Source organism: Salmo salar, chromosome ssa19 (assembly GCF_905237065.1).
Source record: "Salmo salar chromosome ssa19, Ssal_v3.1, whole genome shotgun sequence".
In the NCBI taxonomy this organism is placed as follows: Eukaryota; Metazoa; Chordata; class Actinopteri; order Salmoniformes; family Salmonidae; genus Salmo; species Salmo salar.
In genome coordinates, this window is record NC_059460.1 from 47,780,519 (window position 1) to 47,808,190 (window position 27,672).

General features: G+C 45.5%; 1 protein-coding gene across 1 annotated transcript; it reads right to left on the reverse strand.

Annotated features, from left to right (window-relative positions):
• Positions 1-26,686, reverse strand: LOC106593932 (inactive ubiquitin carboxyl-terminal hydrolase 54). Its single transcript, XM_045702388.1, has 18 exons — positions 26,292-26,686; positions 24,965-25,057; positions 18,933-19,067; positions 15,601-15,714; positions 15,230-15,312; positions 14,909-15,014; positions 12,054-12,200; positions 11,215-11,364; positions 10,815-10,995; positions 10,517-10,696; positions 8,554-8,860; positions 6,795-7,151; positions 6,542-6,666; positions 6,238-6,396; positions 3,721-3,862; positions 2,230-2,941; positions 1,715-1,893; positions 1-1,326 (listed from the first exon to the last, which is right to left on the reverse strand). Exons 1-17 carry the CDS (start codon positions 26,457-26,459, stop codon positions 1,858-1,860), a joined length of 3,195 nt encoding a protein of 1,064 aa, XP_045558344.1. The 5' UTR covers positions 26,460-26,686; the 3' UTR covers positions 1-1,326; positions 1,715-1,857.
• Between the last annotated feature and the right edge of the window lie 986 nt (positions 26,687-27,672).

Here is a 27,672-nt window from a genome sequence, read left to right on the forward strand (position 1 = left end):
TTGGAAAAGGTCAGGGAGGGGCGACAGCCCAAACTCGCCAAATAATATATTTCTAAACAAATGAATATATTCCGAATACATTTACAAATGTATGTCACACATTAAAATACATTTACAAATGCATAAAAAAGACATTATTTGGCAAATGTTTTATATTTCACATGTATCCTAAGCTGCATCCTAAAAATATATTTTAAATGCATTTTTTTTCCCGTATGGGAAACTAATCCAATCATTTACTTAGATTTTTTGGCACCCATTAATGAAATGGTTGTTCCAGTTTAAATGGTTTCTAACCCTGGCAGTCATTATAAATGCAGGTTGCGGGTAAATTAAAATGTCAACTGTTTTACACATCACTTTACAAGCCAGCCTAATGTGATTTGCAGGTAGGGATGGCAAAAATTGGGTATGTTGTGCAGAAATCCTTCAACCAGGATTTTTTTGAAAATCAAGTAATTTTGGGAAAGCGTCCAGAAGTTTGCAACCCTATTTGCAGGCCTGATGTGGCCTGTAAACCATGAGTTTCAGGCCACTGTATTAGGGTAACACTAGGCCTCAAAATAAGGTCTTATGAGATAAGTAATAAAGAACTATAATTATAATGATAACATTTACCTTGGAATTCAATTGGTGGTCACAGGACAAATATAAAAGAAATGAATTCAACTACCATGTCACTAACAAATACAGTCATGGGTGGTAACTCTACAATTTACTCAAAAAGGCAAGGCACACTGGGAAATTCTATTGGAGGCGTGGCTTAGAGGTTCCTGTAAGTCACTCTGGATAAGAGCATCTGCCAAATGACTAAAATGTATATATTAAGTGCAATGAGCTTCCTCAAAAGTTTTGAGTAATGACAGCACATTGGGGTTTACAGTGTAGCGGTGTGGAGGGTTAGGACCCCAGAGGGCTGGCCTGGAAGGAGCCTGTAGCGGTGTGGAGGGTTAGGACCCCAGAGGGCTGGCCTGGAAGGAGCCTGTAGCGGTGTGGAGGGTTAGGACCCCAGAGGGCTGGCCTGGAAGGAGCCTGTAGCGGTGTGGAGGGTTAGGACCCCAGAGGGCTAGCCTGGAAGGAGCCTGTAGTGGTGTGGAGGGTTAGGACCCCAGAGGGCTGGCCTGGAAGGAGCCTATAGCGGTGTGGAGGGTTAGGACCCCAGAGGGCTGGCCTGGAAGGAGCCTGTAGCGGTGTGGAGGGTTAGGACCCCAGAGGGCTGGCCTGGAAGGAGCCTGTAGTGTAGATGCATATGGAGGCGGATCAGTGGCCTGAAGACAGCTTCACCCCAGTCAGACACCAGAAACTCCCCGCACCATTGGACATCTCCTGCAGGGGCAGGGACAACACAGAGTGACGGACAGGCCCAAGAGGTGAAGGGTAAGGGGTGACGTTAAAATGACCTGAATGTAGATATGGATGGACTGATGATGATGATGATGATGATGATGATGATGATGATGATGATGATGATGATGATGATGATGATGATGACACTGTCTCATCCCAGATGAGATTAGGTAAGAAGCAGAGGCACCTTCAGAAGGGGAGAGAGTAGAGAGGAGAGGAGAGAGACTGACGGATAGAGAAAGAGAGAGAACAGTAGAGTGATGATAGAGTGTAGATGAGAATTGAAGGTGAAACAGTCTACAAGTCTACAACATGACGAGTGGAGAGTAGCAATGCATGTGTATGCGTGTTTGTACGATACACTCACAAAGCTGCGTGTTGAGGTGAGACGATGGCGACGCGGGTTGATGATTGTGCCGCTCAGACTACGGACCATTGTGCTGCTGCAGTCAGTCTGGTACACACTCCTCTCCATGTTGGCATTGGGGGTGAGGGAACGAGCTGGCCCTCCTACCCCACACTGCAGCCTCCTGACCGGGCTACTACCTAGACACACACAGGGCATAGTCTGGAGGTCAGGGATCACTCTCACTATATACACACACAACTTCATACATATACTAGACACACACAGGGCATAGTCTGGAGGTCAGGGATCACTCTCACTATATACACACACAACTTCATACATATACTAGACACACACAGGGCATAGTCTGGAGGTGAGGTCAGGGATCACTCTCACTATATACACACACAACTTCATACATATACTAGACACACACAGGGCATAGTCTGGAGGTCAGGGATCACTCTCACTATATACACACACAACTTCATACATATACTAGACACACAGCTACTATAGTCTGTAGTACCTACTTCTACATCCTGGCTGGAGGCTGGCCCGGTATAGGAAGTCCAGCTCTGAAAACTCTGCCTCCTCAGGGTCACAGGGGTCATGCTGCCCAGGGGCAGGCTGGGAGTTGTAGTTTCGGTAGGGGAGGTGTGGCCTAAAGGGGAGGCGGCGGTCTGGAGGGGTGTCATATGGCGTAACCATGGCATCTGGGCGGTCCACGCTCCAGGAGGACCAATGACGTGTGACGGTGTTGGAGGCGGAACCTTGATCGGGCCAATGTGGAGAGGCAGTGGAGGGTGAGGGGTGGGGCTGACTGCGGGAGGAGCAGAGTGTGTGTGTGGGTGCTCAGGGTTTGTATGTGAGGGTGGAGGGTGTGTGTGTTGGCGGTCAGAGTAAGAGTGTGTGTGTGAGGGGGGAGTGTGTGTGTGAGATATATCCCAGAGTCTGAGAGGTAGAGAGGGGAGAGAGATGGCCAGGTGTCTGCCAACAGGTCTCACACCCCCAACCTGTAACAACTCTTCCAGGCTCATCCCCTGTCCTTCCTCACCCCTCCTCACCCGCTCCCCCTTCTCACCCTCCTCAACCTGTGCTGGGGGGTTGTTGGTGGGAGGGCGTGGGAGGGATGAGTGGAGAGGGGGCTGACCAGGGCCCAGGGTTGCATCCTGGTAGGCTGGCCGGACCTCTTCCCCCTCCTGATTGGGCATCAGCAGTACTTGGAGCGGGCCAGACTGTTCACTGATTGGACCACAGAAGAGAAGGGGTGGGTCAGAGACACTCAGGAGCCAATCACAATCAGAGTAAATAAAGATTTTTGAAAAACACTTCAAATGAAAATGATGAAATATTTAGAAATAAAAGCCTCTTATGTTAGGTTTATAACTGTGTAATGTAGTATTTATAGAGCTACACGGCACTATGTCACCACACATACTCACACACACCATCCCCCACCCCCCACATTAATTCTCCACATCTCCGCTGGCTGGCTCAGTAATAATTACCCAGAAGCCTTTGCAGCAGTCACCATAAATCACAGGTCTATTTTGATGAATAGAGGAGAGGAGGAAGAGAATAGAGAATACATGAGATAGAGCAGGATAGTGTATACCTGCCATCCAACCCAGCACCAGCCCCTCACAGATATCTCACCATCAAGTACTAGTACAAACCAGTCAAGATCAGCATTGACAAACACAGACAGATACAGACACTTTCCACTCTACTGCACTACACACAGAGGAGGTTTTGGACAGGCAGATCTGGGACACACACAGAGGGGTCCTGGGTTGGGTTTTGGACAGGCAGATCTGGGACACACACAGAGGGGTCCTGGGGTGGGTTTTGGACAGGCAGATCTGGGACACACACAGAGGGGTCCTGGGGTGGGTTTTGGACGGGCACATCTGGGACACACACAGAGGGGTCCTGCAGTGGGTTTTGGACAAGCAGAGCTGGGACACACACAGGGGGGTCCTGTGTGGGTTTTGGGGACACACAGGGGACAGTTATGGTACCTGCGATGTCCCTGTGGACTGGCACTTCCTGTTTCCTGCTCCATATCCTGTTCCTGTGTGATTGGCTCCGCAGTGCTCCTCATGCACGCAACTACAGTCAGTCCACTACGAGCATTAGCCTCATGCAGGGGGCTGAGCACAGCTGAGAATGTTGATGAGAAAGCAGGAGGAGAGATACAGAGAGAGATGGAAATAGAGATGGAAAGAGAGATACAGAGAGAGATGGAAGGAGAGAGAGATGGAGAGAGATACAGAAAGAGATGGAAATAGATAGAGATGAGGGGAGATACAGAGAGAGATGGGGAGAGAGATGCAGAGAGAGATACAGAAAGAGATGGAAGGAGAGAGAGATGGAGAGAGATACAGAAAGAGATGGAAATAGAGAGAGATACAGAGAGAAATGGAAGGAGAGCAATACAGAGAGAGAAATGGAAGGAGAGAGATACAGAGAGATATGGAAATAGAGAGATACAGAGAGAGATGGAGAGAGATACAGAGAGAGATGGAAGAAGAGAGAGATGAAGAGAGAGATACAGAGAGAGATGGAAATAGAGATAGATACAGAGAGAGATGGAGAGAGAGGTACAGAGAGAGACAGAAATAGAGAGAGATACAGAGAGAGACGGAAATAGAGAGAGATGAGAGAGAGAGATACAGAGAGCGATACAGAGAGAGATAGATACAGAGAAAGATGGAGAGAGAGATACAGAAAGAGATGGAAGGAGAGAGATACAGAGAAAGACGGAAATAGAGAGAGATACAGAGAGAGATGGAAATAGAGAGAGATGAGAGAGATGGAGAGAGACAGAGAGAGACGGAAATAGAGAGAGATATGGAGAGAGATGGAGAGAGAGATACAGAGAGAGATGGAAATAGAGAGAGATATGGAGAGATGGAGGGAGAGATACAGAGAGAGATGGAAGTAGAGAGAGATGAGAGAAAGATGGAGAGAGAGATACAGAGAGAGATGGAAATAGAGATAGATACAGAGAGAGATGGATAGAGAGATACAGAAAGAGATGGAAGGAGAGAGATACAGAGAGAGACGGAAATAGAGAGAGATACAGAGAGAGACAGAAATAGAAAGAGATGAGAGAGAGATGGAGAGAGAGATAGAGACGGAAATAGAGAGAGATATGGAGAGAGATGGAAATAGAGAGAGATGGAGAGAGAGATGGAGAGAGAGATAGAGACGGAAATAGAGAGAGATACAGAGAGAGACAGAAATAGAAAGAGATGAGAGAGAGATGGAGAGAGAGATAGAGAGAGACGGAAATAGAGAGAGATATGGAAATAGAGAGAGATGGAGAGAGAGATGGAGAGAGACAGAGAGAGATGGAAATAGAGAGAGATGGAGAGAGAGATGGAGAGAGAGACAGAGAGAGATGGAAATAGAGAGAGATTGAGAGAGAGATGGAAAACATGAGGAGAAAGAAAGAGTACAGGAGGAGAAAGAGAGAGAAAAAGTGAGGTGGAGAAGAAGAGAGAGAGATGGAAAGGGAAATGAGAAAGAAAGATGGAAAGACAGAAAGGAATAGAATTGAAAGAGAGATGGAAAGAAAGAGAGGAATAGAATAGAAAGAGAGGAATATAATACAAAGAGGAATAGAACAGAAAGAGAGGAATAGAACAGAAAGAGGGGAATAGAACAGAAAGAGAGGAATCGAACAGAAAGAGAGGAATAGAACAGAAAGAGAGGAATAGAACAGAAAGAGAGGAATCGAACAGAAAGAGAGGAATCGAACAGAAAGAGAGGAATAGAACAGAAAGAGAGGAATCGAACAGAAAGAGAGGAATCGAACAGAAAGAGAGGAATAGAACAGAAAGAGAGGAATAGAACAGAAAGAGAGGAATTGAACAGAAAGAGAGGAATCGAACAGAAAGAGAGGAATAGAACAGAAAGAGAGGAATAGAACAGAAAGAGAGGAATCGAACAGAAAGAGAGGAATAGAACAGAAAGAGAGGAATAGAACAGAAAGAGAGGAATCGAACAGAAAGAGAGGAATCGAACAGAAAGAGAGGAATAGAACAGAAAGAGAGGAATAGAACAGAAAGAGAGGAATCGAACAGAAAGAGAGGAATAGAACAGAAAGAGAGGAATAGAACAGAAAGAGAGGAATAGAACAGAAAGAGAGGAATAGAACAGAAAGAGAGGAATAGAACAGAAAGAGAGGAATCGAACAGAAAGAGAGGGGGAAAGAGGTATGAAGGAAAGACAGAAAAAGAGAAGCAAAGTAGAGGAGTGGTTATGAAGCATGCAAACAACTCCTTTGTGTGTGTGTGTGTGTGTGTGTGTGTGTGTGTGTGTGTGTGTGTGTGTGTGTGTGTGTGTTAGTCAATGAGAGAGAGGTGAGGTTTTCACACACACACACACACACACACACACACACACACACACACACACACACACACACACACACACACACACACACACACACGCACACACTTTCTCCTTAAAACACAGACACATACTCACACATTCTCTCTCTCTCACACACACACCCTCCCCGTCGTCACCTTGGTGTTGTAGCTGGTCTAAGTCCATGTATTTGGAGGGTCTGGGGTTGAATCCCACGGCAGCTTGTCTCTCCGCCTCTTTCCTCCTCTGCTGCTCCTGCTGCCTCGCTCTCCTCACTACCTCCTCCTGAAGCTCATCCAGCTCGCTACGGCCAGCGCCTGCACACACACACACACACAAACACGCATGCACGCACACGCACGCACAGGAACGTGGGAGAAACAAACATGTATAAATATTGTACAAACACACACACACTCTACTAATCTGATACCGTTAGATATCTTACACACATACACACACCCAGGTTGTTGTTGCAGCCCCAGCGAGGTGCTGGCAGCTCCTGCAGGATGGCACTGGTGCTTTTAGACTTGGGCACCGTGCGCCACGATGGACCAAACATCAACACACGCTTCTGACCTACCTCCCTGAGAGAGAGGGAGAGAAACGCTGTAAGACTACAAAACATATGTCACAGTATGTTGGGGGTGTGTGTGTGTGTGTGTGTGTGTGTGTGTGTGTGTGTGTGTGTGTGTGTGTGTGTGTGTGTGTGTACCTGTCAGGGCTGCTCTCATAACCACTCTCCATCCTCTGGATCAGACGAGGCTGAGACTCCGCCCCTCTCAACGGGGGAGGAGGGGGGCAGTCCGTGCCGTTGCCTAGCAACCCAGGCATCCCTGCCACCTCCTCCGTATCTCCCCACACACCGCCTACACCCCCGGCCCTCTCTCTTGCCCCCTGCAGATCAGCCGTGTTAGTTGGACAGTGTTGTTGAACCTCTGAAGGTAGAGGGGGCCCAGGCAGGGTGCTATAGCCCAGCGGAGAGCCTCTCTGGCGGGTGAAGATGCTGTCGATGTTCAGGGCTTCCCTCCGTGGCCTCCAGGCTGGCCGGTAACTTCGACTCCCAGGTGAACTGGAGAGGATAGGTTACATTTTACATTACACATGAGTCAAAACACTTTACAAAATACTGCAGCAGGTAACAATGTAAAATGTTAACTTACTGTAATAAGTTTGGAGAACTCAAACTTTAACAGATATATTACATAAGGCTTCTACTGTGCATGCACTTTGTACAGTCACTCCCACATGGACTAGTATATATGTCAGTATATACACTATATATATACAAAAGTATTTGGACACCCCTTCACATTTGTGGATCCGGCTATTTCAGCCATACCCATTGCTGACAGGTGTATAAAATCGAGAACACAGCCATGCACTCTCCATAGACAAACATTGGCAGTAGACTGGCCTTACTGAAGAGCTCAGTGACTTTCAACGTGGCAACGTCATACGATGCCACCTTTCCAACAAGTCAGTCCGTCAAATTTCTGCACTGCTAGAGCTGCCCTGGTCAAAGTCCTGTTATAGTGAAGTCGAAACATCTAGGAGCAACAACGGCTCAGCCGCGAGGTGGTAGGCCACACAATCTCACAGAGCGGGACCGCCGAGTGATGAAGCACGTAGCGCGTAAAAATGATCTATCCTCGGTTGCAACACTCACTACCGAGTTCCAAACTGCCTCTGGAAGCAACATCAGCACAATAACTGTTCGTCGGGAGCTTCATGAAGTGGCCGAGCAGCTACACACAAGCCTAAGATCATCATACGCAATGCCATCGGCTGGAGTGGTGTAAAGCTCACCGCCATTGGATGAATCATACTTCACTATCTGGCAGTCCGACGGACGAATCTGGGTTTGGCGGATGCCAGGAGAATGGTACCTGCCTCGATGCATAGAGCCAACTGTAAAGTTTGGTGGAGGAGAAATAATGGTCTGGGGCTGATTTTCATGGTTCAGGCCAGGCCCCTTAGTTCCAGTGAAGGGAAATCTTAATGCTACAGCATACAATGACATTCTATACGATTTTGTGCTTCTAACTTTGTGGCAACAGTTTAGGGAAGGCCCTTTCCTGTTTCAGGATGACAATGCCACGTACACAAAGCGAGGTCCATACAGAAATGGTTTGTTGAGATCGGTGTGGAAGAACTTGACTGGCCTGCACAGAGCCCTGACCTCAACCTCATCGAACACTTTTGGGATGAATTGGAATGTCGACTGCGAGCCAGGCCTAATCTCCCAACATCAGTGCCTGACCTCACTAAAGCTCTTGTAGCTGAATGGAAGCAAGTCCCCGCAGCAACGTTCCAACATCTAGTGGAAAGCCTTCCCAGAAGAGTGGAGGCTGTTATAGCAGCAAAGGGGGGACCAACTCCATATTAATTACCATGATTTTGGAATGAGATGTTCAACAAGCAGGTGTCCACATACTTTTGGTCATGCAGTGTCTGTGTGCGGTAGCGCCCACCTAGACTTGGACTCACTGCTGGTGCTCTCATCCTCCCAGTGTGGCCCCACGGCCCCTGCCTCAGATCCCAGCACAGACCCCCCTATCCCCGAGGAGGAGGAAGAGGACATGGGACGGGAGGAAGAGCAGGAGGAGGAGACGGGATAGGAGGAACAGGTAGAGGAGGGGGGATGGAAGGAACATGAGGAGAGAGGATGGGAGGAAGAGCAAGATGACGTGGGACGACGAGAGGAAAGGAGGAACACAGCTGTCTCTTTATAGTCACCCTGCTGCAGGGGAGGGGGAGGGGGGCAGAGGGGGGTCTCTGCTACTTTGTTTGATAGAGTGAGAGAGCGAGAGAGAGAAGGAGAGAGAGAGAGAGAGAGAGAGAGAGAGAGGGGAGAGAGAGAGAGAGAGAGAGAGAGAGAGAGAGAGAGAGAGAGAGAGAGAGAGAGAGCGATGAGAGAAAGAGTGCGAGGGAGGGAGGGAGGGAGGGAGGGAGGGAGGGAGGGAGGGAGGGAGGGAGGGAGGGAGGGAGGGAGGGAGGGAGGGAGGGAGGCCGGGAAAGAGACAAAAAGCGAGAGAGGGTGGTTAGATAGTTTACCAGTGGACCATCCACCTCAGGGAATTTCATAAAAATAAAAATGGTAAAACATTGAAAAACTATACTAAATATATTCACGTCACCAAATAATTGATTAAAATATACTGTTTTGCAATGAAGGTCTACAGTAGCCTCAAAAGCACTCTGTAGGATAATACCATGAACTGACATGTTGTCCAACCAATCAAAGGATCAGAGAATGAATCTAGTACTGAAAGCATAAGCTACAGCTAGCTAGTATTGCAGTACATGAAATGTGCTGAGTAGAGAAAGAGAAAGACAATAGCTGAACCGTTTTCAACAAATTAAGTTCTTCAAAATTTAAGGAGAATCAAGAGACAGAGAGAGATTTCTCATTTTTTTCACTTTCAGTTTCACTTACTTAGCTAGCAAATGCAGCTGGCTAGATAAGTTACTCAAACAGAGGGATGCTATGTTAGCTAGCTGGCTATGACTATCCAACACAACACTGGAACTCTTCCAGGTCAAGGTAAGCTTTTGGTTTTACTAATTTATTGCCACCGAGGCCCGCCGGTGTAACAGCTTACTGACTGTACACTGTAATGTTACTGCTGATTGTAGCAGGTTTACTAACGCATTAGTTCTATTAGCTATGTTGACTAGGACGTTACTGTAGATAATATGTGGACAATGAGGTAGGCTGTGTGTAGTGGTTATGACATGGTTTAGCTTGGAAAGGTTTTTTCGCCTGGTCCCATACTGCTGATGTGTTCATTGAAGTCCACAAACGAAGGGAAAAGGTGAGAGGAGGAGAATGCATAGAGGCTAGAAGGAATACAACGTGGCTGCTATGATCAGGGGTGTATTCATTCCGCCGATTCTGTTAAAAAACGTTTCTTAAACGGAAGCAAACAAAACAGAGAAAAAAGTACCTGAATTTGTCCAATAGAAACCCTTGTTTGCAACTGTTGGACTAATGATTACACCCTAGATAAGCTAGATGCAGGCAAGAGTGTGTAAGCCGGTGTTGAATGTGTCACTGTCTGTTCATGTGTCACTGTCTGTCATCTCAAATGTATCTCTCGACATGTGTGCACCTACGTTGTAAACTTTCATTCATAGGCTAGGTTGTAGCAACCTCATGATGGGTATAGAGACAATTAGAGTATCATGTAGTAGTCTGAATCACTGTTGCATTGAGCTGGGTGAATAGAATATGAATGACAGTCATCAAACATGCTGTAATAGAAATAAGGCCATGTTCATGGAAAACAATCATAAGAAACGGCACTGACCGCCACTGGTGTTTACGGTTCTCTGATCCTGGGGGACTATAGAATGTGTGCAGGCTTTGGTTATAGCCCAGCACTAACACACCTGAACAACTAGTGGTGTTGTAACATACACTATGTTAATCACCTGCTGCAACTGCACTGTGTAGCGGTGTGCTGTTGTCATGGTTACCGACAACGATGGTCTGCGTTTTGTTGGACAGGTGGCTGCCTGTTGACTGGCGGAGAGGGCGATTTCGAGATGCTCGGTGGCTGGAGCTGTCAGAGGAATCTGTACGGGTATCACTGGATATGGAGGGCTCCCGTCCTGAGAGAGAAAGAGGGATGAAAGGAGAGAGAGGCAGAAAAGAAGAGAGCTTTAGGGTTAGGAAGTTTTGGAGTGAGGCTCAGGGTTTAGAAGTCAGAGGTTAGGGGTTAAAGGTTACCAGAGTCCTCGCTCTCATATCCTGCCTTGCTGCAGTGCAGCAGGTCCAGCTGGGGGTAAGAGAGGGAGGAGATGTCCTGCGATACCACCGGCGTCCCCCGGGGGTCAGCATAGAGCAGCAATAGAGGCTGGTAGTGACCCTTTATACAGCGTGCCACCACGTCCTTCCACTTAGGACCGATCTATAGAGATAACACACCCACACATTCTAACCAACATATCTACTGTTGTACCATTGAGCAAGGCACTTAACCCCCTCCAGGGAAGATTCCTTTATATTCTAACCAAATGGACAATAAAGTATCTATTCATTATATTCGTTCATTCTATCCTCTATGCAGCTAGATTCTAAATAACACACATTTCAACTAACTAACTCATTCACTCAGTCACTAACTCACCTCTTTGACGTGAGCGTCGTCGAAGTACATCCACTTGCGTATCTTAGTCTGGAAGAAGAATGTGGAGTAGTGTTTACCATAGTAACACACCATACCAACCAGGTACAGCTCAGCCTGACGAGCCCTCTCCTCTGTCACACGATAAAACAACTAGGGGGAAGGGAGAGGGGGAGAGATAAGGACGAAGGGAGAGAGAAGGTAGGAGAGAGAGGGGAGAGATGAGGGAGAAGGATGGAGAGAGAGAAGGAGAGAGAACGAAAGAGAGAGAAGGGGAGAGAGAGACAAGGAGAGAAAGAGAGAGAGAAGGGGGAGAGAGAAGGAGAGAGAGATAAGGAGAGATAGAGAGAGAGAGAGAAGAGCGAAAAAGAAGGGGAGAGAGAGAGAGAGAGAGAGAGAGAGAGAGAGGGAGAGAAAGAGAAGGGGAGAGAGAAAGAAGGGGAGAGAGAGAGAGAGAGAGAGAGAGAAGGAGAGAGAAAGAAGGGGAGAGAGAGAGAAGGAGAGAGAGAGGAGAGAGCGATTGAGAGAGAGAGAAATCAGATGTAATAGAGGATAAAAGGAGAGAGAAGAAGAAAAGAGAAGAAGAAAAGAAGAGGTGTAGGCATGTTATCGGGCTAATCGAAGCGAGTCAAGACCACATTAGACTACTGAGCTAAAGCATTGGCTAAGGTTAATCATTGTGTGTAAATACCTGCGTGGGTGCGGACATGTGCAAACGTGTGTGTGTGTGTGTGTGTGTGTGTGTGTGTGTGTGTGTGTGTGTGTGTGTGTGTGTGTGTGTGTGTGTGTGTGTGTGTGTGTGTGTGTGTGTGTGTGTGTGTGTGTGTGTGTACGTGTCTTACATCCCCCAGGTGTAGACAGGTGCCCAGGCTGTGAATGACGTCCTCAGCTAGGTCAGAGTGGTCTGAGTCCCAGACCAGACCGATGGACACTATCTCTGGAGAGTTCATCAACACACGGCGGATACGCAACACCTCCCCACAGTTACTCTGCAGGGAGAGAGGAAAACAGAAACAAAAACAAATATTAAAAGAGAAGAAGAACAGTTTCAAGTGATTATTGAAAGAAAACTGATTTGGAATCTGAGAGAGAGAAAGAGAGAGAGAGAAAGAAAGAGAGAGAGAGACAGAGAGAGAGAGAGAGAAAATGTTGCAATGTAAACATATGTTTCCCATGTCAATAAAGCCCCTTCAAATTGAGACTCTGCATGCAGAATTCTGCAAAAATATCCTGTGTACAATGTAAAACACCAAATAATGCATACAGAGCAGAATTAGGCCGTTACCCGCTAATTATCAAAATTCAGAAATAAGCAGTCAAATTCTACAACCACCTAAAAAGGAAGCGATTCCCACACCTTCCATAACAAAGTCATCACCTACAGAGAGATGAACCTGGAGAAGAGTCCCCTAAGCAAGCTGGTCCTGGGGCTCTGTTCACAAACACAAATAGACCCCACAGAGCTCCAGGACAGGAATAGAAAGACAATTAGACCCAACCAAATCATGAGAAACAAAAAAGATAATTACTTGAAACATAGGAAAAAATTAACAAAAAAACAGAGCAAACTAGAATACTATTTGGCCCTAAACAGAGAGTACACAGTGGCAGAATACCTGACTACTGTGACTGACCCAAACTTAAAGAAAGCTTTGACTATGTACAGACTCAGTGAGCTTAGCCTTGCTATTGAGAAAGGCTGCCGTAGGCAGACCTAGCTCTCAAGAGAAGACAGGTTATGTGCACACCGCCCACAAACTGAGGTGGAAATGAGCTGCACTTCCTAACCTCCTGCCAAATGTATGACCATATTAGAGACACATATTTCCCTCAGATTACACAGATCCACAAAGAATTCCAAAACATTCTATTTTGTACTTTAGCTATTTGCACATCATTAAATGTACATAGCCAAAATATGACATTTGAAATGTGTCTATTCATTTGAAACGTGTCAGTGTAATGGTTTTTTCACTTTCGTTTGGTATCTATTTGACTTGCTTTTGATGTAGACAATGTAAACATTTGTTTCCCATGCCAATAAAACCCATTGAATTGAGAGAGAGAGGGGGGGGGGGTAGTTTTCTGAGTTAGACCCTTCCACTGACTCACGACCCACCACAGAGCTGTCAGAACACACACACACCTAAACACACACACTCCCCTGACAACCAGAGAGAGTGCCAGAACACACACACACACACAAATACACACACTCCCCTGACAACCAGAGAGAGTGCCAGAACACACACACACACCTAAACACACACACTCCCCTGACAACCAGAGAGAGTGCCAGAACACACACACACACAAATACACACACTCCCCTGACAACCAGAGAGTGCCAGAACACACACACACACCTAAACACACACACTCCCCTGACAACCAGAGAGAGTGCCAGAACACACACACACACAAATACACACACTCCCCTGACAACCAGAGAGAGTGCCAGAACACACACACACACAAATACACACACTCCCCTGACAACCAGAGAGAGTGCCAGAACACACACACACCTAAACACACACACTCCCCTGACAACCAGAGAGAGTGCCAGAACACACACACACACACAAATACACACACTCCCCTGACAACCAGAGAGAGTGCCAGAACACACACACACACAAATACACACACTCCCCTGACAACCAGAGAGAGTGCCAGAACACACACACACACAAATACACACACTCCCCTGACAACCAGAGAGAGTGCCAGAACACACACACACACCTAAACACACACACTTCCCTGACAACCAGAGAGAGTGCCAGAACACACACACACACCTAAACACACACACTTCCCTGACAACCAGAGAGAGTGCCAGAACACACACACACACACAAATACACACACTCCCCTGACAACCAGAGAGAGTGCCAGAACACACACACACCTAAACACACACACTCCCCTGACAACCAGAGAGAGTGCCAGAACACACACACACACAAATTCACACACTCCCCTGACAACCAGAGAGAGTGCCAGAACACACACACACACAAATTCACACACTCCCCTTGTGGGCAGGGGGTAGGTCCAGGCTGGCACTGGTACTGACAGGGAGGGATTATGCCAGGATGACCTGGTTCTGAGAAAGGGACCCACACACCATTCCTGTTATTGACACACACTGGGTGTGGGGATATGGGACAAACACACAGTTAACCCAAGGGACATACTGTAGCTTAGGGCCAAAGCTATCACAGGCAGTATTGTAGAAGCATAGAGCAAAGGTATCCTCTCAGCCTCACAATAACATGGTGGTGTGACTAGCTGGGAGGCTGAGGGGCTGGAGAGGGGGTCAGCTGCCAGGCTCTGCCCAGAGAAGAGGTCCATTGTGTGGATACTCTGGCAGAGGTGGCTGGTGTGATCAGCCCTGGATCTATTCACCGCCTCACACCAACAGCTTTTTACTATGTGGCAGCAGAACAACACTGTACACTGCACACTGCACACACACACACACACACACCTGCATGCAAGCACAGTATAAAGAGCTGTCAATGTGTGTTCACCAGTGTGTGTGTGTGTGTGCGTGCGTGCGTGCGTGCGTGCGTGCGTGCGTGTGTGTGTGTGCGTGTGTGTGTGTGTGTGTGTGTGTGTGTGTGTGTGTGTGTGTGTGTGTGTGTGTGTGTGTGTGTGTGTGCGTGTGTGCGTGCCTGTACAAACTCACCGGGCAGTTGCGTAGGTCTCCCATGTTGCTGGCGTTGCGGAGCAGCTCTCCAAACATGTTGGGGGTGGGCTTCTCTCTACACTCTAACATCCTCACTGCCTGGTTACTGCAGCAAGGACACACACACATACACACTGGACTATACACACACACACACGTCCTTAAGAACACACAATGGACTATACACACACACACATACACACACATCCTCAAGAACACACAATGAACTATACACACATGCGAATGCAAACATTGTAGTTCACACACACACGTGCACACACACACTACACACACTACACACATAGGCATGCCTGGTGTTACCAGAGGGACGTGGTAGAGATGTAGTGAACCATCTGAATGAAGGGAAGGGGGTCCGACGAGGCTCCACAACTACTGCACACACACTGACAAACACAAACAAAATACATTAGAAAAACGTCCTCTTATCATTTTACATTTACATTTTAGTCATTTAGCAGACGCTCTTATCCAGAGCGACTTACTTTTTTTCATACTTATCCACCAAGGGCCGGCCTGGATGCAGTAACACATCTGATGTGTAGCCCCAGTTCTCAGGGGCCTCGGCGTCCACCGGTTGTCTCTTCTGTCCAACACTCCATTGATCCATCAATGCCACAATTGTTCTTAGAAAATCCCTATGAATGTGGTAATGAAGTGGTTTAGTGTCTCACCTGTTCGAACAGAGTCATGGCAAACTTCTGGTGTGGTATACAATGTTTAGCCGTACAGATGTCCTCTCTGGTCTCGGCGCTGATGTGGAAATGGATACGCATCAGTAGATTCTCCTGTAACACACACACACACACACACACACACACACACACACACACACACACACACACACACACACACACACACACACACACACACACACACACACACACACACACACACACACACACACACACACACACACACACACACACACACACACAGCCTGGTCAGTCAGGATCCAAGGCAATACCTCACGTTCGTCCAGGTGCCTAGGAAGTCGGGAGATGCATTCAAAACCAGCCCCTAGGGGCAACGGTGAGCACTATTACCATCAAGTAGGTAGTGGCTTGCTAGGGCGTTGTGGATGAGGACGTTGGATGGGCGTAAGCTGCTGTGAACTCCATCTCCGAGGGTCGCGTGTTCAATCCCAGTGCCTTCTCCCAAACCTTAACCCTCACCTTAATTATTGCCTAAACTTAACAATGAAAATGTGACGTTTTTCCACTCCTGGACATGTTGAATACTGAAGTCACACCGTGAAATCTTGTTGTGTGTGTGTGTGTGTGTGTGTGTGTGTGTGTGTGTGTGTGTGTGTGTGTGTGTGTGTGTGTGTGTGTGTGTGTGTGTGTGTGTGTGTGTGTGTGTGTGTGTGTGTGTGTGTGTGTGTGTGTGTGTGTGTGTGTGTGTGTGTGTGTGTGTGTGTGTGTGTGTGTGTATGTGCTCTAGTTAATGTGATTGTGGATGCAGCATCTACACTAATGTTCAAAAGTTTGGAGTCACTTAGAAATGTCCTTGTTTTTGAAAGAAAAGCTAATTTTTTGTCCATTAAAATAACATCAAAATGATCAGAAATACAATGTAGACATTGTTAATGTTGTTAAAAGACTATTGTCGCTGGAAACTGCTGATTTTTAATGGAATATCTACTTAGGTGTACAGAGGCCCATTATCAGCAACCATCACTCCTGTGTTCCAATGGTACGTTGTGTTAGCTAATCCAAGTTTATCATTTTAAAAGTAATTGATCATTAGAAAACCCTTTTGTATTTATGTTAGCACAGCTGAAAACTGTTGTCCTGATTAAAGAAGCAATAAAACTGGCCTTCTTTAGACTAGTTGAGTACCTGGAGCATCAGCATTTGTGGGTTCGAGTACAGGCTCAAAATGGCCAGAAACAAATAACTTTCTTCTGAAACTCGTCAGTCTATTCTTGTTCTGAGAAATGAAGGCTATTCCATGCGAGAAATTGCCAAGAAACTGAAGACCTCATACAACGCTGTGTACTACTCCCTTCACAGAACATCGCAAACTGTCTCTAACCAGAATAGAAAGAGGAGTGGGAGGCCCCGGTGCACAACTGAGCAAGAGGACAAGTACATTCGAGAGTCTAGTTTGAGAAATAGATGCCTCACAAGTCACACTGGGATAAACACTGATACACTGGGATAAACACTGATACACTGGGATAAACACTGTCACACTGGGATAAACACTGTCACACTGGGATAAACACTGATACACTGAGATAAACACTGATACACACTGTTACACTGGGATAAACACTATCACACTGGGATAAACACTGATACACTGGGATAAACACTGTCACACTGGGATAAACACTGATACACTGGGATAAACACTGATACACTGGGATAAACACTGAAACACTGGGATAAACACTGATACACTGGGATATACACTATCACACTGGGATAAACACTGTCACACTGGGATAAACACTGATACACTGGAATAAACACTGATACACTGGGATATACACTGTCACACTGGGATAAAAACTGTCACACTGGGATAAACACTGTCACACTGGGATAAACACTGATACACTGGGATAAACACTGTCACACTGGGATAAACACTGATACACTGGGATAAACACTGATACACTGGGATAAACACTGAAACACTGGGATAAACACTGATACACTGGGATAAACACTATCACACTGGGATAAACACTGTCACACTGGGATAAACACTGATACACTGGGATAAACACTGATACACTGAGATAAACACTGATACACTGAGATAAACACTGATACACTGAGATAAACACTGATACACACTGATACACTGGGATAAACACTGTCACACTGGGATAAACACTATCACACTGGGATAAACACTGATACACTGGGATAAACACTGATACACTGAGATAAACACTGATACACTGAGATAAACACTGATACACTGGGATAAACACTGATACACTGGGATACACACTGTCACACTGGGATAAGAACTGATACACTGGGATAAACACTGTCACACTGGGATAAACACTGATACACTGGGATAAACACTGTCACACTGGGATAAACACTGATACACTGGGATAATCACTATCACACTGGGATACACACTGATACACTGGGATAAACACTGATACACTGGGATAAACACTATCACACTGGGATAAACACTGATACACTGGGATAAACACTGTCACACTGGGATAAACACTGATACACTGGGATAATCACTATCACACTGGGATAAACACTGATACACTGAGATAAATACTGATACACTGAGATAAACACTGATACACTGAGATAAACACTGATACACTGGGATAAACACTGATACACTGGGATAAACACTTTCACACTGGGATAAACACTGATACACTGGGATAAACACTATCACACTGGGATAAACACTATCACACAGGGATAAACACTGATACACTGGAATAAACACTATCACACAGGGATAAACACTGTCACACTGGGATAAACACTGATACACTGGGATAAACACTATCACACAGGGATAAACACTGATACACTGGGATAAAGACAGACACACCGGGATAAACACAGACACGTCCTGTACGTCCAGATAGTCCTATAGAGAGGGACAGTGTTCTTAGCTAAATGGCTAATGCTAGCAGAGCTGGGCTGGGCTGTGAGCAATGAAGGCAGGAGAACAGAACAGACAGGAGTTAGATCGACAACCTTCCCTTTGCAGGATTTAGTTCCAGCTCTACACTAACACACCTGATTCAGTTAACCAATTAGAATCAGGTGTGTTAAAGCAGGACTGGAGTAAAAGACTGCATACCCAGTTACTCTCCATGAGGAGTGTTAGCACGCGTGTGTGTGTGTGTGTGTGTGTGTGTGTGTGTGTGTGTGTGTGTGTGTGTGTGTGTGTGTGTGTGTGTGTGTGTGTGTGTGTGTGTGTGTGTGTGTGTGTGTGTGTGTGTGTGTGTGGGTGGGTTAGTGGGTGGCTGTGTGTGGGTGGGTGTCTTACTTACAAAGCATTCTGCTGCATCGTCCATGATCCCCAGCTGGAAGCGTTGTTCATCCTGGAAGGTCTTGGCTAGTGCGCTCCGCAACATGTCCGACGGTAACACACGCTCACTGCTGAACTGGAACTGGGCAAAGATACTCTATATACACACACACACACACACACACACACACACACACACACACACACACACACACACACACACACACACACACACACACACACACACACACACACACGCACACACACACACTAGAACTGAGCAAATTGCAGCTTTATGGAGTAGAACATAATACCACTCTGTCCAGGTAGTTGTATCTTGGTTGAACGTCTACCATGGTGTGAGGAAAAGTATTACAACAGTACTACTACAACAGTACTACTACAACAGTACTACTACAACAGTACTACTACAACAGTACTAATATTACCTCTTTGCTCATTGTTTCACTAAAACTGGGATACCCATTTAAGGCTAGAGAGGTGTGTGTGTGTGTGTGTGTGTGTGTGTGTGTGTGTGTGTGTGTGTGTGTGTGTGTGTGTGTGTGTGTGTGTGTGTGTGTGTGTGTGTGTGTGTGTGTGTGTGTGTGTGTGTGTGTGCGCCAGTGGAGGCTCCTCCTCAGAGGAAGGGGTGGACCATCCTCCTCAGTGAAATTTCATAAAAATAAAACCAGTGAAACATTAAAAAAGTTATCCTTTTTAGATAAAACCATACTAAATATATTCATATGTCACCAAATAATTTATTAAAACACACTGTTTTGCAATGAAGGTCTACAGTAACTTCAACAGCACTGTCTGGGGTAGCACCATGGTGTAGCCAGAGGACAATTAGCTTCCGTCCTCCTCTGGCTACATTGACTTCAATACAAAACCTAGGAGGCTTGTTGGCCTCACCCCCTTCCATAGACATACATGGTAATTTTGACCACTTCCAGAGGACGTCCTCCAACCAATAAAAACTATTGCAGTATGAACTGACATGTTGTCCATCCAATCATAGATGTAGGATCAGAGAATGAACCTAGTGTGTTGTATTGGGATTGTGCCACAGAGCATTATGGGGGTTCTATGTGTAGAGAAGCTTGGTGACATTGTTGGATAGAGATTTAGAGTGAAAAGTGATAGTTTTTAAAATATTATTCAATTCAAATTAGTTTTTTCAATTTACAGGAGACGGAGGAAGTATATTAAAAATAGTTTTTTTGGTTTTAGAACTTTATTTTTGTGTCCAGTTACTGCAATTTATTTAAATGTGCCATGGTAACTTCAGTAGCTAGCTAGCTAACGTTACCAGCACGAGTGTGCAGTTTTTCTGGAATGATCAATCAACATAATAGTGATGACAGATGTGAGTAAATGTTTTATAAGGCCTACAGTTACATAGGCCTGCATGATGCAAACATGCATAAAGCACAGCCCTGTGAGTTCTACTGTCTATCAGTTGTCTATGTCTGGGTAGAGGAAATTCCCTTCCTAATCTCGTCTAAATATAATTCATATGAACAAGTATAAGGTTGCTGCAGTTTGACAGGGTTTTCAAAAAACTCCGGGCCCCAGGGGATAAAAATTGCCCCACCACTCTGGGACCTATGGTGCCACCAGTCTGCTTGCAGTTGTCAGTTATTGTCAGGTATGTGGATGATCAGGGCTTTATTCAGGAACGTTTCTTGAGCTACTTTGATGTGTCAAGTGGGGGACATGCACAGTCTGTGTTTAACTTCATGGAGAAACTTGTTGTTCAACCTACAATGGCACAGCTGTAATGGAATGTATGTGCTATTTGTATTTACAGCTAAGTCCCCTCCTGTTTCCTGATTGAGAGGTAATGACAGCTCCACTCCACTACCATTGTCAACTCTCTCCTGACATGAACTGAAGCCACGTCTCATGTGTCCGCTCATCCACTGGCACATTGAATGTTTTCTCTCCAAGCACTGTGCAGCCCTCTACATGTTAAGTGAACCTCATCTACTATAGCGATGTCAAAGGTTTGTACACCTATTCATTCAAGGGTTTTGGTTTATTTGAACTATTTTGTGCATTGTGGAATAATAGTGAAGACAACTGTGGAATCGTGTAGTGCTCGGGGTGTTGAACAGATCAAGATATATTTTAGTTTCCACACAAATCAGAATTTCACATTGAGCTAGCTAAATAAGGCAGGTCGTAGCTAGTGTTTCTATATGGATATAGAAAAGGTATAACATTTTAGATGTGGCTCAATTCATACCTCATTACTGTATGTAGAGTCAATCACATACACAATCACATTATTACACATCAATGATTTTACTCCTTGCTTGGACTAACTCATTCTGAACTCTTTTGTCTAACTGTGTAGTGTTATTGTTTATTGTCTTCCCAGTCAAATCCTGTCCTGCACTGAAGTCAAGCCACTGAACACCTCAACTCATACCTCATACCCTCATTCAATCACTGCTGTGATACCTTCCCAAAACGGTGTAAGTAGCCCTCTCATTCCCATTCCCCAAAACATTGTACTATAAATGTCTTTATTAAATGCTTTAGGTTAAAGTAATTACTCTTTTGACGATTTTTGAAACACACTTTGACATCTCTGTGCCTACACCGTGGGTCTCCCATCCTCCTCAACTTTTCAAGTCACCGGCCTCCACTGGTGTGTGCGAGCGTGTGTGTCTGTGTGTGTGTCACGATGGCGCTGCTGACTGCAGCAATGCTCCAAGGAAAATAGAGGGGGAATATATCCTACAGAGAGGGAGGGATGGAGATGGGGAGGAGGAGAGATATAGACAGTGGGAGGAGGGAGGTGTGTGGGTGATTGAGCTGAAGGGAAAATTCCTAAGCATCACTAAGAGAGGACAGGCGCAATCGACACCACTCCCACATTCATTCATCCCTCACTTCCCCTGTCACTCCCCCTCCCTCGCTCCCTCTCCCTCTCCCTCTCTCTCCCTCCCCTTCTCTCTCTCCTCACCCTCCCATTCTCTCTCTCCTACGGGTGCAGAAGGAGGGCCAAAGTGAAAATTGTTTGCCCTGCACAATTAATGAACCAGCAGCATCGCCTAGGCCTATACGTTCTCTCCCAGACTCATAGATAGAACATTTGGAGCGCAGTATACTGTGGCAATTTTAGCATGTAAATCTTGGTGGGACAAACAAAACACTTTTTTTTTAGATACAGGCCAGATGTATGGTCCAGTGTTCTAAAGAAAGACTTGTTGTCCTAGCACCACACTGCCAGTTCTCTGACCTCCTCCCTATAGGCCATCTCATCGTTGTCCGTGATCAGTCCTACCACTGTTGTGCCATCAGCAAACTTAATGATGGTGTTGGAGTTGTGTTTGGCCACGCAGTTGTGGGTGAACAGGGAATACAGGAGGGGACTAAGTACACACCCCTGAGGGGCCCCAGTGTTAAGGATCAGCATGGCCAACGTGTTGATGCCTACTCTTACCACCTGGGGGCGGCCCGTCAGGAAGTCCAGGATCCAGTTGCAGAGGGAGGTGTTTAGTCCCAGAGTCCTTAGCTTAGTGATGAGCTTCGTGGGCACTATGGCGTTGAACACTGAGCTGTAGTCAATGAACAGCATTCTCACATAGGTGTTCCTTTTGTCCAGGTGAGAAAGGGCACTGTGGAGTGTTATTGAGATTGCGTCATCTGTGGATCTGTTGGGGCGGTATGCGAATTGGAGTGGGTCCGGGAGGATGCTGTTGATGTAAGCCATGACCAGCCTTTCAAAGCACTTCATGGCTACCGGCGTGAGTGCCACAGGGCGGTAATCATTTAGGGAGGTTACCTTCGCTTCCTTGGGCACAAGGACTATGGTGGTCTGCTTGAAACATGTAGGTATTACAGACTCGGTCAGGGAGAGGTTGAAAATGTCAGTGAAGACACTTGACAGTTGGGCCACTTATGCTTTGAGTACACGTCCTGGTAATACATCTGGCCCAGCGGCTTTGTGAATGTTGACCTGTTTAACCTCTTAGGGCTAGGGGGCAGTATTTACACCGCCGGATAAAAAACGTACCCGATTTAATCTGGTTACTACTCCTACCCAGTAACTAGAATATGCATATACGTATTAGATATGGATAGAAAACACCCTAAAGTTTCTAAAACTGTTTGAATGGTGTCTGTGAGTATAACAGAACTCATATGGCAGGCAAAAACCTGAGAGATTCCTTTACAGGAAGTGGCCTGTCTGACCATTTATTGGCTTTCTTTGACATCTCTTTCCAAAACAAAGGATCTCTGCGGTAACGTGACACTTCCCACGGCTCCCATAGGCTCTCAGAGCCCGGGAAAAAGCTGAATGTCGTCATTCCAGCCCCAGGCTGAAACACATTATCGCCTTTCTCAAGTGGCCGATCAGGGGACAGTGGGCTTAGGCGCGTGCACTGATCGCCCCCGTCTTTCTTTTTTTTCCTCTATTTACCGAAACGCAGATTCCCGGTCGGAATATTATCGCTTTTTTACGAGATAAATTGCATAAAAATTGATTTTAAACAGCGGTTGACATGCTTCGAAGTACGGTAATGGAATATTTCGATTTTTTTTGTCACGAAATGCGCCATGCTCGTAACCCTGATTTACCATTTCGGATAGTGTCTAGAACGCACAAACAAAACGCCGCTGTTTGGATATAACGATGGATTATTTGGGACCAAACCAACATTTGTTATTGAAGTAGAAGTCCTGGGAGTGCATTCTGATGAAGAACACCAAAGGTAATAACATTTTTGTTATAGTAAATCTAATTTTGGTGAAGGCTAAACTTGCCGGGTGTCTAAATAGCTAGCCCGTGATGGCTGGGCTATGTACTTAGAATATTGCAAAATGTGCTTTCACCAAAAAGCTATTTTAAAATTGGACATATCGAGTGTATAGAGGAGTTCTGTATCTATAATTCTTAAAATAATTGTTATGCTTTTTGTGAACGTTTATCGTGAGTAATTTAGTAAATTGTTAGTAAATTCCCCGGAAGTTTGCTAGTTCTGAACTTCACATGCTAATGTCAAAAAGCTGTTTTTTGATATAAATATGAACTTGATTGAACAAAACATGCATGTATTGTATAACATAATGTCCTAGGGTTGTCATCTGATGAAGATCATCAAAGGTTAGTGCTGCATTTAGCTGTGGTTTGGGTTTATGTGACATTATATGCTAGCTTGAAAAATGGGTGTCTGATTATTTCTGGCTGGGTACTCTTGCTGACATAATCTAATGTTTTGCTTTCGTTGTAAAGCCTTTTTGAAATCGGACAGTGTGGTTAGATTAACGAGAGTCTTGTCTTTAAATAGCTGTAAAATAGTCATATGTTTGAGAAATTGAAGTAATAGCATTTCTAAGGTATTTGAAAATCGCGCCACAGGATTCAACTGGCTGTTACGTAGGTGGGACGATTTGGTGCCACCTAGCCCAGAGAGGTTAAAGGTTTTGTTCACATCGGCTACCGAGAGCGTTATCACACAGTCATCCAGAACAGCTGGTGATCTCATGCATGCTCCAGTGTTGCTTGCCTCGAAGAGAGCATAAAAGGCATTTAGCTTGTCTGGTAGGCTCACGTCACTGGGCAGCTCGCGTCTGGGTTTCCCTTTGTAGTCCATGATAGTTTTCAAGTCCTGCCACATCCAATGAGCGTCAGAGCTGGTGTAGTAGGATTCAATCTTAATCCTGTATTGACGCTTTGCTTGTTGTCTATGTTGTTCGTATCTTCGTTCAGCCACATCCCCGCGTGGGTTCTGCTGGCTCAGCACTTTCAGTCAGCCAATTAATTACACAGCGGCTCAGGAGATAGAACAGCGTGTAAAACACACACACATACACCACTACAAACACACTTATACACACACATAGCACACACCGACAACACTACATTATACAATGCTGACATCTCTGTACACACCAACACTGCTACACTACACAATGTACTCAGACAGACACACACACATACTGTACACACAGCATCATTAGAATGCTTTATAGAACACACACACTCATAATAGCTAAATAAGTGCTCATGAGAATGAAGGGCCCTTGGAGACCTACCTTGAGGGCACAGAAGATACAGGAGTCTTCCATACACTTGTGGGTGGTCAGCTGGCGGAAACTTCTACGGAAGATATCCAGATGCCACAGGACCTAAAGAGAAAACACACATTTTATATATTTAAATGTTTTGTATATTTTACATATTTACATTTTTAAAGGTCCAATGCAGAGGTTTTTATATCAATATCCAATCATTTCTGGGTAACAATTAAATACCTCACTGTGATTGTTTTCAATTAAAATGGTCAAAAAGAAAGGACCAATTTGTCACGATTTTTTTTGCTAAGACAGTGGTCTGAGTGGGGAGGGGAAAAACGGAAAACTAGCTGTTTGCAGAGTGGTTTGGAACAAATTCTTATTTGACAATTAACAAATGTTGATGTCACCAGGCAAGCCAAAACTCCATCCCATCAAAAGAAGGGCATTATCATAATTTTCACAATTTCACAGTATTCCAACCTCATAATGTGGAAATATATATAAAACACAGAACAATCACGTTTTTGACTGCACTGAGGGAGGTCAGGTCATCTAGAGGTTGGACCACTTCCCTCTGTCCTCCCTCTTCCCTCTGTCCTCCCTCGTCCCTCTCTCCTCCACCCTCCACCCTCTCTCCTCCATCTTCCCTCTGTCCTCCCTCTTCCCTCTCTCCTCTTTCCTCCCTCTCTCCTTCCACTTCCCTCTCTACTCCCTCTTCCCTCTTTCCTCCCTCTTCCCTCTCCTTTACAATGGTGTTTGTTCTTCATTGGTTGCCCTTTTCTTGTGGCAACAGCTCACAAATCTTGCTGCTGTGATGGCCTACTGTGGTATTTCACCCAGTACATATGGGAGTTTATCAAAATTGGGTTTGTTTTTGAATTCTTTGTTTTTTTCTCTCTCTCTCTATCATATCTCCTTCTTCTCTCCCTCTCTCACTATCTATTTTTATCTCTCCTTATCTCTCTCTCTCTTTCTTTCTTTCTTTCTTTCTTTCTTTCTTTCTTTCTTTCTTTCTCTCTTTCTTTCTTTCTTTCTTTCTTTCTTTCTTTCTTTCTTTCACTCTCTGTATCTTTCCCATCATTGCTCCCCAGGGACTCAGAGAGTGAGAGATCACTGAGAATGACAGTCCAGCATAGCCGATGTGTGCGTGTGTGTGTGTGAGTGTGTGTGTGTGTGTGTCTGTGTGTGTCTGTGTGTGTGTGTGTGTGTGTGTGTGTGTGTGTGTGTGTGTGTGTGTGTGTGTGTGTGTGTGTGTGTGTGTGTGTGTGTGTGTGTGTGTGTGTGTGTGTGTGTGTGTGTGTGTGTGTGTGTGTGTGTGTGTGTGTGTGTGTGTGTGTGTGTGTACCTGCAGAGCACTGTTTAGGAAGCAGCTGTTCTGTCCAGGTTCGTTGCTGAGGCCTTTACTCGGGGCGAAGGAGGCCATAGTCCGAGGGGTCGTGATCAGTCCTTGTAGCCCTCCACCAGGACCTCCGCAGCCACCGCCCGACGCAAAGTAGTTCCTCTTCCACGACATCACTTCCTGCTGGGCGCTCCCGGCATGAGATGGAGCAACGTGTTCTAAGTTACTTCCATTAGAGAGAGAGTGGGGATAGAGAAAGAATGACAAACAAAGAGAATAGGTAGAAAGAGCGATGGAGAGCTTTGGTCTCTTTCTGGTAAGTCTTGACTGGCAGGTGTCTTCAGTCCTTCCACAGTCCTTTACTTCTGTTCAGCCTAATATGTCTCTTCTCTGCTCTCACTCTGCCTGCAAGAGACAAACCACACAACACAATCACCACATCTCCTATACAGTACCACACACACACAACACAATCACCACATCTCCTATACAGTACAACACACACACAACACAATCACTACATCTCCCATACAGTACCACACACACACAACACAATCACTACATCTCCTATACAGTACCACACACACAACACAATCAACACATCTCCTATACAGTACCACACACAACACAATCACTACATCTCCTATACAGTACCACACACACACAACACAATCAACACATCTCCTATACAGTACCACACACAACACAATCACCACATCTCCTATACAGTACCACACACACACAACACAATCACTACATCTCCTATACAGTACCACACACACAACACAATCACAACATCTCCTATACAGTACCACACACACACAACACAATCACTACATCTCCTATACAGTACCATACACACACAACACAATCACTACATCTCCTATACAGTACCACACACACACAACACAATCACTACATCTCCTATACAGTACCACACACACACAACACAATCACTACATCTCCTATACAGTACCACACACACAACACAATCACCACATCTCCTATACAGTACCACACACACACAACACAATCACCACATCTCCTATACAGTACCACACACAACACAATCACTACATCTCCTATACAGTACCACACACACAACACAATCACCACATCTCCTATACAGTACAACACAATCACCACATCTCCTATACAGTACCACACACACACAACACAATCACCACATCTCCTATACAGTACCACACACAACACAATCACTACATCTCCTATACAGTACCACACACAACACAATCACTACATCTCCTATACAGTACCATACACACACAACACAATCACCACATCTCCTATACAGTACCATACACACACAACACAATCACTACATCTCCTATACAGTACCACACACACAACACAATCACCACATCTC

Bases quoted from the DNA above. Each gene is read 5' to 3' on its own strand.
- LOC106593932 (XM_045702388.1), bottom strand. From the start codon at position 26,459: ATGTCGTGGAAGAGGAACTACTTTGCGTCGGGCGGTGGCTGCGGAGGT. The intron at 15,313-15,600 runs GTGAGACACTAA...TGTGTTTGTCAG, and splicing joins CCATGACTCTGTTCGAACAG to TGTGTGTGCAGTAGTTGTGG. The intron at 8,861-10,516 runs GTGATTAACATA...CAAACAAAGTAG, and splicing joins ACACAGTGCAGTTGCAGCAG to CAGAGACCCCCCTCTGCCCC.